The sequence below is a fragment of the Cicer arietinum genome, chromosome 7 (assembly GCF_000331145.2).
Source record: "Cicer arietinum cultivar CDC Frontier isolate Library 1 chromosome 7, Cicar.CDCFrontier_v2.0, whole genome shotgun sequence".
NCBI classification, from domain to species: domain Eukaryota; kingdom Viridiplantae; phylum Streptophyta; class Magnoliopsida; order Fabales; family Fabaceae; genus Cicer; species Cicer arietinum.
The window spans coordinates 53,330,595-53,341,898 of NC_021166.2; the positions used below are offsets into that span (position 1 = coordinate 53,330,595).

At 27.6% G+C, this 11,304-nt stretch overlaps 1 protein-coding gene across 1 annotated transcript; it reads right to left on the reverse strand.

Moving 5' to 3' along the window:
• Positions 1 to 1,117: 1,117 nt before the first annotated feature.
• LOC101498680 (uncharacterized) lies at positions 1,118 to 5,546 on the reverse strand. The gene is made up of 3 exons (XM_004510698.4): positions 4,570 to 5,546; positions 1,512 to 2,051; positions 1,118 to 1,355 (listed from the first exon to the last, which is right to left on the reverse strand). Exons 1-3 carry the CDS (start codon positions 5,389 to 5,391, stop codon positions 1,254 to 1,256), a joined length of 1,464 nt encoding a protein of 487 aa, XP_004510755.1. The 5' UTR covers positions 5,392 to 5,546; the 3' UTR covers positions 1,118 to 1,253.
• Between the last annotated feature and the right edge of the window lie 5,758 nt (positions 5,547 to 11,304).

Sequence of the window (11,304 nt, forward strand, 5' to 3'; positions counted from 1 at the left end):
TTCGACACTCGGTACTGCCGTTTTATTATTATTTGCAACAATTTAATACACTTGTTGAAACACAATCATTCTCAATTCTCTAGAATTGAATTAAATTTAAAGTTAAAATTTAAAATTTTAATTTCTAAACATAAATTTTACATTTAAATTTAAATTTATTGTTTAACTCATTTTTGTGCAAAAGTATATATATATAAATTACTTACCCTGAAACCCACTTTTAAAAATCAATTCAAACCGTCGTAAAATCAAACTCATAGAAATATAAAAAATAAACCAAATTACAAACCTTGAAGAAATCTGCCAGTCTGTCTAACAAAATATTGATTGAATATATAAAATTTGTGTTTAAAATCATTTTGGCTCACTCCAAAAAAATTATTGAACATGCCTTAACGTACCCAAACAATATTTTAAGTAAAGATAGAGTTCGAATTTTTATTTTGTATAAATAATTATTTTTACAAAAACAAAAAAAAAAGTAATGAAAAAAATTTAGAAAGAAAAAGTACAATGTTTATTTTTAATTTCCTCACTAAATTTAGTGAGGACAGAATTAAAAATAAACTTCATTTTTTCTATCACTAATTTTAATTTTCTTGTAATAGAATAAAAGTTGTGTTACATACAACACACTAAAGAGATTAGTTTATACCAAATTTATAAATAGAATTATTAATTATTTTTTGTGTGAAATCATCAAATTTAATATTATATCATTCATCTTACAAATTGATTTAAAATGTGGAGTCATGTCCAACTTATTTGACCTACAATATAAATCGTATGGCTAAACTGTTAAGTTATTGGAAAGCCCAATCCAACTCCAAAATAACTTGACATGTGATAATTGATAATTTTCTTTTTGTACCCTCTTGGGTTCCTAACTATTGGGTAGATAATACATATGAAATAATCAATTATGGTAGTTCATCTAATAATGTTGAATTGGGTTTAAAATTTTGATTCTCAGTTATTTGGAAAAAAAAGCTACTTTTTAGAGTATCAGTGTATGCATTATTATAAGTTTAAAATCCTCCTAAAAATTGTGAACCTTAGGTTGCTATAAACACCCCCTGAGGTTCTTTCTAAACTTATGTTCAAAACAATGAGAAAGTAAATAAAATAATTTCAATATTTAGGACTCATCCTTTTCTGCATTTCCCGCCAAGAAACTCACCAATAAATAATTATACATATATATGTACCAAATATTGAGTCAAGAATTGCTAACATGCATGTTGGAGCTCTAACTACAATTCAACAACTTCATCTTCCTTGCATTCCCCCACATCAATGACCATAGTTCCTTTCCTCTTTGTATGTTGAACCCTACAACAATTTCTTCTTGGAGACTGCTCAAAACACCAAAATCATATCAATTTCATTAGCCAACTCTCATTTTCATTCACATTTATGTCAAATAATAAAGTGTGTGCGCGTGCGTGCGTGCACACAACAAAAAGTCCCAACTCTAGACATTTGATTTAAGAAAATTTGAAATTAATTACCTTGTCCCACAAATGTGGGTTGGGTTTCTTATAAACCACTACCACTTTGATTTGGGTTGGATCCTCCATTTTCCACTTGCAATCTGGATTTGGTTGAACCCGAACATATCGACTTTCAGTCTCATTTGTATCTTCGTCATATATTGCTTTAGACAAGTAATAAACAAATGGTTTCTGACAAACATTTCGGCTAACAGGGCGTGTGTTGAATGGATAGGCGGTGTAATCTGCTCGCTTGTACCAATTTAGGAAGGTCCTTGATGGCATTTCCATCTCTCGGGCGGAGAAAATGCCTCGATATATTTGAACCGCATAACCCCAAGACACAGATATGGTCCAAGTTCGTGTTTTGTCATAGCAAATGGATTGTTGGATGAGTCCGGCCGGGTCCAAATTCATCGGCATCGTAAGCCGCTTTAAGGCTTGGACCCGAGTAACATTCGGAAATATGGGCTCCACCACATCCAAGTGATGGAGAGATACCAATGGTGTAATTGGATGGGCTGCCAGAAGCCCAAAGAGATTCCCATACACATCAAACTAGCAAAATTCAACACAAAACATAACAAACCAATGTCAAATTATGTGCAAGTTTAATAATAGTCAATGAGTTAACAACAAAAATGTGCATAAGTAGTAGATAACATAAGTAACATTTTAGGTGAAGTGGAAAAGAGACAAAGAGTTCTGTAATATTACCTACAATCATGGAGCTCATTGTGGCTAAGATATTCATGGTGGGATTGTGACGTGCTTTAATGTGTGACTAAGTATTACATTATTAATATAGTATTGTTATTGAACATGTCTCTTAGTAATTTATAAAAATTGAGTGGTGTCGGTTCAACTACACCAAACACAATTAACATGAAAATTAGCATAGAGTGACACGTATATGCTTGTACCAAATGAACCTTCTATGTTTTTTAAATAATTAAAAATATGTAGGAGTAAATGAGAATCTTAAGAGCAAGTTGTGTTGGTCCTTAACTTAAAGGACACCTCCTTCATGAATTCATCATCTCATAAGAGTGAGGTATAATATTTTTTTCTCCTTGAGTTTGGTAGTCTAATACCCCATCTCATCAAAAGTCAAATTGTGTTTGTTTCAAATTATGAATCAAATATATCTTGACTTTTATTTATATTTGTGATTAGAGGGAGTATATACTAATAACTCTAACTTACTTATTAATATTATTCTTATATTAATTTATATTTTATTTTTTAATAATCACTTTTATTTCTATGAAACAAATTTTTATGTGTGACATTTTAGAGAATATATTTTTTTATGAATTTTGCTAACAAGTGCCCTTGTTAAGGAATCAAAAGAGAAAATTGAAGAAAAAAAAATAATCTAAATTTAAGCTTTAAAAAAGTTAAAACATAAATTCCCATTCATTTTCAATGATGAATTTTTATATTTTAATCATTTAAGTGTTCTAAGAATACTTGTTAGTATTTGCATTTTTTTATTATGCCAAAAAAATTAAATGATATTAATGTACTACTTTTAAATAATCATATATTATCTCTTAAATATAACTCAAATGTTTAGTTGTAAGAATATTTAATATACTAAGACACATTTAAATTCAAGATACTATTTTTTCTCTAAATTTAGTGTATAAATTTCTCTGATAAACTAGTTAAAAAGAAAAAATAATAATAAATTAATTATTTTTTAAAAGATATAGTCAATTTCCCACATTATTCTGTGAGTTACAAGGCTTAAAAAGAATCAACTGTATTATGTAAAAGGACCGAAATTTGCAGTAGTAATTGCTTGCACACAATTTTTCGCTGTAATGAATCGGAAGTGTTGATTTACAAATAGACAATTCAAAATGCAATTAATTTTATAATAATAATTGATCTCGATGATGTATTCAGATCGAACGGCCAAAACACATGATTACATAATATAGTTACTGCACCTAATCCGAATCCTTAGGTAAATAGCAATTAATAATGAGACCGTATTTACCACACAATTATTTGAACCTTCTCACTCAGAGATCTAAAAGAAAAACATTTCATTTAATTTTAGTCACCTAACATCTACTGCTTGTGTTTTTATTTTTTCTGCTTTTATTACATCGAATCTAACCATGGTCACTTTTTCTGTTTTTGCATCCATTGCGAGATAGCACATTATTTTATTATTATTATTATTATTATTATTGACAATGCTTGTGATATTTTTAAATAACTACTATTAAATCTGCCTCTCAAATTTCTTCAAGTCACAGGGATTATCCCAGGAAAGTTCATTGCATAGATAAATACAAAAAAATTCTTCATAAATTGACCAATTTATTTTTTTGTGGGTCATTGTTGAGAAAGAAAACACGAATATACGTCACTCATATTAAAATATTCTTTAAATAAAAAATAAAAAACTCAAACAGTATTTAAAAAAAATGTATTGATTAATTATTAAAAATTGCTATAATAACTAAAAGTTCATGAAAACGTTCAATCACAAAAAAAAAGGTTCACAAAAACATAAAACTAATTATATCGTGTACTTCATACCAACACTCATCAACACTCAACCTAACAATTGGTAGATTTCATATTTTATATTTATTGATTTTAATTGCTAAGAAAGAAATAAGTGAATTTTTTAAAGTGAACTATTAATATACATTACTCAAAATAAGAAGAAATTTTATTTTAACATTTTCATCTAAAAATATAAACATTATTCAGTTCAAAAATATTTTATCTCATTATTAACATATAAATAAATTAACACAAATTTTTTAAATAAAAAAATTGTTTTCACTCTTTTTTTTTTGGTTTCACAATGTTTTCACTCTTTATTACTCATGACGAGTTACCCAAGTCAATATGTAAAGTCGCATCCTCAAATTTACTAATTTCTTTGGTCTCTATCAATTTACTCAATTATATACCCCTACCTTTTTCACATCAATATCAATCAACCAAAAATAAACATTTTACAAAAAACAAAAACACAGAAAATTGAAGAACACAAAATAGTACTACTAAGTATTAAAAAAATTGCAGCAATTAATGAAATACTAACCTGATGAAAGCCTTTTTCTTTGGTAAGTGGAACACCAAGCTCAGCCATACAAGCTTGAATCCTATCATCAGAACCATACAATCCAGGATACCTTTGAATACACCTATCTTGCATTTTCTCCAATGCAACACCCAAACCATAACTTATAGCAAATCCACCACCACCATACCCCATATTATAAGAAAAATAAATATTTTGCAAATGACTCTCCGAATTACTACCTATATAATAAAATTCATTATGATCATATTTCTTCAAAACATTAACTAAATTCTCACCTATAAAAAATGTGTCATCATCACCCATAACAAACCATCTCACACCTTCCATTTTTAGCCTAACTGTTTCCGAAATTACCCTTGAGATCCTTATAGCTGATCTATGACCCTTTGAGTTTTTGTACTTGAAATTTGTTGTGTCTTGTGAGATTCTTAAAAGGGGTAGGAGATTTTCGTCATTTGGGTCGTTTTTTACGGGTTGTTCTAACCAAACAATGCCACGCATTTGATTTGGTTTCCACCAAAGTTTTATGTACTCTTTTCTTTTTTTCCATAGTTTTGCTGATGCACCTATGCCAAATACTATGTGAGAAATATTTGTTGGTGGTTCTTTTTCAAAGGGTTGGAAATTTGTTTTGTAGCTATGAATGATTGGGTTTTGGTTTTGATTTTGATTATTGCAATCATAGGAATGAGTGAGGAACCTAAGTGAATAAAAAAGGTATGAGATTGTGATTAAGAGGAATATAAAACCTATAAGCTTTGAAAAATTGATTGAAGAGTAGAGATTGTTGTGATTTGGGTCTTTGAAATTGTTCTTCATGGTTTGAAATATTTGGTAAAGGTGAGGAAATAGAAGAAAAAATGAAGCTTTTTTTTTTTTTTTTTTTTTGTAATTTAAAATTGACCCATTAGAAAGAGAGAAAATGGGGTGTTGTGAGATTTGGTAAAGTTTGAAGCTTTGCACATACACCCACTGAAAATGGACATGGGATACGAGAAAGTGTTTGAATATAACAAGAAAAATCTCGAACCGTGTTTAAAGAATAGTGGGGTCATGTTTTTTGTTTCAAATAATACTATATTTGTGTTTATGTCAAAATTTTTTGTTACAATAACATTAGCACAACTATGAGCTGGTAGTGTTGAAGGAAACATTGCCGTGTGTAGAGATTCCTTTCGATTTTCACACAAACACAAATCTCGTTAAGTTTCGTATTACTCTCTAAGTCCTACTTATAACTTATTAAGCTTCCATTAGAAGAAAAAAAACATGTCTAAGTCTCGTTTCAAATTATTAAATTCATTTTTTTATTTTTTCAAATATAATCCTAATAGATAATATTAATTTGTCTTAAAAGATTAAAAAATATTATATTGAGTGCATTTATGTATAAATGATAATTTAGTTATTTTTCTATATAAAATAAACATATTAACTACATTATCAATTATTTTTTTATTTGAGAACTATTCTAATTATAACCTTTAATTGACTTGATTCTTTTGAAAGTATATGAGACTACTCTCAAATCAATAGACTATTCGTTTTTTAAAGGCCACAATGTGCACCTCTTTCAAAGAGTGACGATTTTTTCCATTTTTACAACAAAAACAAAAGTTGAGAGTTTCATTATGAATGCATATATTTTTAAAAACGATTATATATTTTATAATTAAATTTTTATACACTCAAAATTTTAATTTCTTTTATAAAATAATGAGATTCTTACCTCCACTTCAACTAATTTTGGTTGACATGTTTAGTTTATATTTGTTTCTTTTAATGTAACATTTATTATTGTAATTGAAATTATTTTTTCATTTTTTATTATTTATTCATTATAATTTAAAATATATAATTATTAAAATTTAACATAATTTAAAGCAATTATTTATAAATAATGAATACAATTTAAAATAATTTTAATAAATCATATTTTAAAATAAATAAACGAGTTAACTAAATAAAATATATAAAATTAATTATAATTTTAAATTATTTATAAATAATTTAAATTTTAAAATAATTAATTTTTTAAAGTAATAAAAAATCAAATTACTTCTTTTAAAATATTTTAAATATTAATTGATAAAATTTATTTTTAATTAATAATTTTTTTAATATTATTATATATTTTTAAACTAATTAAATCACTAATTTTATTTAACACTTCAATTAATTTAATAATTATCAATTGTTAACTAGTCATTAATAAAATTAATTTAAACGCAGAAACTTCAAAAAGAAAAAAAGATGTTCTTAATTTGATATCTCCACTAACAATTTTTACAACATCTTAGCAATTAACAGATTAAGTAGACTTTGAGAATTAGAACCAAAATCTTCATTTAGAGGACATTCAAATTAACCAACTCATTATTATGTTGATACTTCAAATTGACATTTTTAACTAATATTTAGACATTATCTATTTTATCTATATTATAAAATTAAACAAAAGCAATATTTTAAGTAGTTATTTTGTTTTGATTTTAGTATATTACAGTTTAGTTCATTTGTCTCTTTGCCGTTCTTTGCGGAGTTGAGGTGGATGTGGACACGTTACCAAGCACCAAAGACCAAACCACAATAGTATGACATGTGTCTCACTTATTTTTCTCATTATTTTTTTATGGAGAAAAATATAGTAGGTGTTAGATCTTCAGAATCCTATATAGAAGTCTCTTTAACTCAATTAAAGAATTAAAATAATTGGTTATATCATTAAGTTTATTGATGATTTAAATTGATTTAATGAGAGGTGATTAGTTTATGTTATATTTATTATAGGGTTGTGAAAAAAAATGTAATATAATTATAGATACTTTAATAAGAAAATAACTAATACAATAAAAAAAAATTTAAAAAGTTTTATAAATATGAACGACAAATTAACAAATTATTTTAAGAAAGCCTTATATTTAAATTTGCAAAAAGTAAGGATATAATTTTTTAATCTTTTTATTTCTCAACTTTTTGACTTCTTATTTAAAATCCGTTTCTCTTGAACAGATTAATATTGACAGTATTTTTTAAGGAATCATTTACTTTGTAAAATATTTTTTATTTTTATATTCTAAAAATAATTAAAATACAAAAAATTATTTTAATTATTTGTAAAAATATATTTTTATTACATAATAATAAGTGACTCGTCACATTGTACCGATATATTACATTAGCCAATGGGGACTGCTCTGTTTTCAACTAGCTCATATTAATACACTATGTCGATTATCATATGATTGGGGTACTTTGACATCCTTTAAGATGATCTCATGGCACTACCACTACTATAAGGTCTCCAAGCTGCAACATTTGAGGCCATCGGTGTACCTGACCGAACCGGAGACATAATAATTTGAATTTTGTCATATTTATATATTTATATATATTTTTATTTTACGCTATTAATTATAGTGGTTTCAATTTATTCGTAAGTGCATCATTTAATTTATTTTTAACAAATTTATATTGAATTGATGTATTCTATAATTTGAATTTTTTTTTTTCATATATCTTATTTTAAAAGGAAAAAAAATTATTTTTAAAATACCTTACTTTGGAATTATTATATCAAAATGTTCTACTTTGAAACTAATATACTAAAATATTCTACTTTTTAGATCTTCAAGAGGTCGAAGAGCGATGATGTGACCATATAAAAATTATTTTTTCTTTTAAGAGGTCACATCCTTGGGATGTGATAGTCTAGATGCATATTTTTTTTAACAAATAAAAAATTAATACATAAAATATAATAAAAATAATACAAAAACTAAATTATATTAATACATCCAACAAAATACATTAAACGGAGAAAAAATACATCAAATTTAAATTAACCATGTCCACCTAAATGCTCTTAATCCCACATCTATGAGGTCGTCAAATTTGTCTAGCTATTTGAATGATTTGAGATTGTACTTGTTGATCCCCATTTTGATCATATTTTTCATTGTCGTTCTTAATTATTGAAAGTGTATGCAACTCAAATCGTTGATAATTTGCATGTGGATCAGAGCTACTACCACATGCCTTCATATAATTTTGAGCCCTGGGATTATACATAGAATAAAAAAAAAAACATAACCTGATTAGAAGTTATGCAATGAGTTCTAAACAAATTATAGAAATTTTTGCGTTTTGTCGAGTAACCCGAGGTTTATATTTATGGCACCGATGGAACGTAATACTGAATCGACATTTCTTCATGTGTATGCAGATGTGGTGGTGGTGGACCATAATATGAAACTTACGTAGGGTTTGCGACCATCTACTGGACTCATTTCCAATTCACAAACTTTAATCTTGGTCATTGAATCTAATTTATCAATAGCTGCAAATGGTGCATTTAGGAGAATTGTGATTTGGCTTGAACCAATCAAATTATTCTATTAAATTAAAAATTACATGTTCAATCTAATTCATCAACGAATACAAATGGTACATCACAAATCCTTGTGAATTGATTTCGACTAATTAGATTGTTTTATTAAAAATTCAATGTTGTTTTATCAATTCACAACGGCTATGAATGGTGCATTATGAATCATGTGAGTTGGTTTTGACATATCTAATTATTTTATTAAAGAATACACACACATTGCTACCTTCTATAAATACACAACTAAATCACACTATCTCGTCACACAATCTACAGATTCATACTTAATCAGTTACATATAATTTTATTCATGGCTGTTCAACAAGTAATTTTCATTGTTTATTACAATGTTTCAATTATCAACGAAATTGAAGGTAAAAAATTTGTAAGTGATGTAGAAAAATGTTCAAAGTTTGATATGGAAGTAATCTTACTCGTTTAAAGAATGTCATTAACAAAAGTTGTAGCTCGAAGACAAAGTTACGATAACCGATATAGTTTATTGGCACCTTGTGTTCTTTGGTGAAAATACAACAAGGTTTGATGTTTGATGTTTATACTCAGTGGTCACAACTTGACATTATCGAGTTATACGTTACGTTTCGGGGAGGTCCTTCATCATCAAACATTGATCAACCATCCACACCAACCATTCCCCCAACCCGACTACACCCTTTCATTTGATCACAACACCCCTTATCATATTGAATCATATTCTCCATCACAACACTATGAATCATACACGTTAGAACACTACGAACCATATCTAGCCAAATTGAACAAACTCTTCTTGATAGTATTCAACTCCGTTATAAATTTCCCTCGACAAGTCCACAACGCAATTTTCCGCTTAACATCTTGTCCACAACGCAATTTTCCGCTTAACATCTTATATAAGATCAACGAGGAAGAATTAGGCGATCACAGTGAAGAGGATGAACATACTTCGACAAATCATCTGGTGATTCTGACGAAGATATTGATGTTGACGAAGATCTAGAAGTGGAAGACCAACATATCCTACCTACATTTGATCTACCATTTCACCCGATGAATATAAATTTAGAAAATGTAAAGCAATCAACTAAATTTGATCACATGTTCTTGAACGAAACACCACCAGTAGATGGAACTCTTGCAATTAAAATGAAGTTTGAAAACAAGGATGGTTGCGTACATGCAATCAAGCTTTACCATTTAAAAAAATTATTGAATTTTGCGGTACAAAAATCATATAAGGAAAGGTATGTTACTAATTGTTTAAGTCTAAATCGTTTGTTTAAGTGCAGAGTTTCAAAATGAAAAAAAGTGAATTGTGGGAGATTGGTAAATTGAATGTGCTTCATACACTCGCAAATTCTATATTGTCACAAGATCATCAAAAACTTGATTCTGACATGATATGTACAAGTGTAATGCAACTTTTGAGAGTGGGTCCTTTAATCAAGGTCAATGTCATTATTATGCAGATTCATGCTTTGCACAATTACACAATAAGTTATAGAAATGCATGGATAACAAAAAATAAGGCTATAAAAAAATTATGACAATTGGGAGGAGTCTTACAATCAACTCCCACAACAGTTGTCGGTTCTGCAAACATTTGCTCTAGGAACCAAAATAGAAATGGAAACAATTTCAACTTATCATGAGAATAGTTTGATAGTTGGGATAATGATATTTCATCGACTATTTAAGATTTTTTTTATGCATATCTACGTTTAAATTATACAAACCAGTTATGTGGTTGAACAATGAGTACAAGGAGACTCTATTGATAGCAATTACAGAGGATGAGAACAACAATATAATTCATATTGTTTATGCTCTTGTGGAAGATGAGACGAGATAGAACTAAAGTTTCTTTTTGAAAAATATAAAAAAATATGTCACTCTAGAAACCAATTTTTGTTTGACTTTAGATAGACATGAATTCATTAAAAGTACTTATAATAATCCAAATAATAGATGACAAAATCCTCAATCAAAGCATGTTTCTGCATCCAACATATTTCACAAAATTTCGCGAGGGAATTTAAGGATAATACACTAAAGAAAATAGTTTTTTATGTGGATAATAATTTCAATTTTACTTTTTAATTAATGTAATTTTCAATTATCTTTTTCTACAAAATTTGACATATGTTTTCTTGTGCCAATACATGTTACTCAGTTAATAAGTCTACATACAAATACTACTGCAGTAAAACCGTTATGGTAAACTGAGAGGCCATTAAATGCCTAGACAACATATCACGAGAAAATTGAATAAAACATTTGATAGGGATAGTTGTTGGGGTCACATGACAATCAACTATGTTAAGTCAATAAATGGTGTCTTAAAA

Coding starts and splice junctions, on each gene's coding strand:
- LOC101498680 (XM_004510698.4), bottom strand. CDS start 5,391: ATGAAGAACAATTTCAAAGACCCAAATCACAACAATCTCTACTCTTCA. Junction 2,052..4,569: donor AAGAAAAAGGCTTTCATCAG/GTTAGTATTTCA, acceptor GAATTTTGCTAG/TTTGATGTGTATGGGAATCT. Junction 1,356..1,511: donor ACCCACATTTGTGGGACAAG/GTAATTAATTTC, acceptor TGTTTTGAGCAG/TCTCCAAGAAGAAATTGTTG.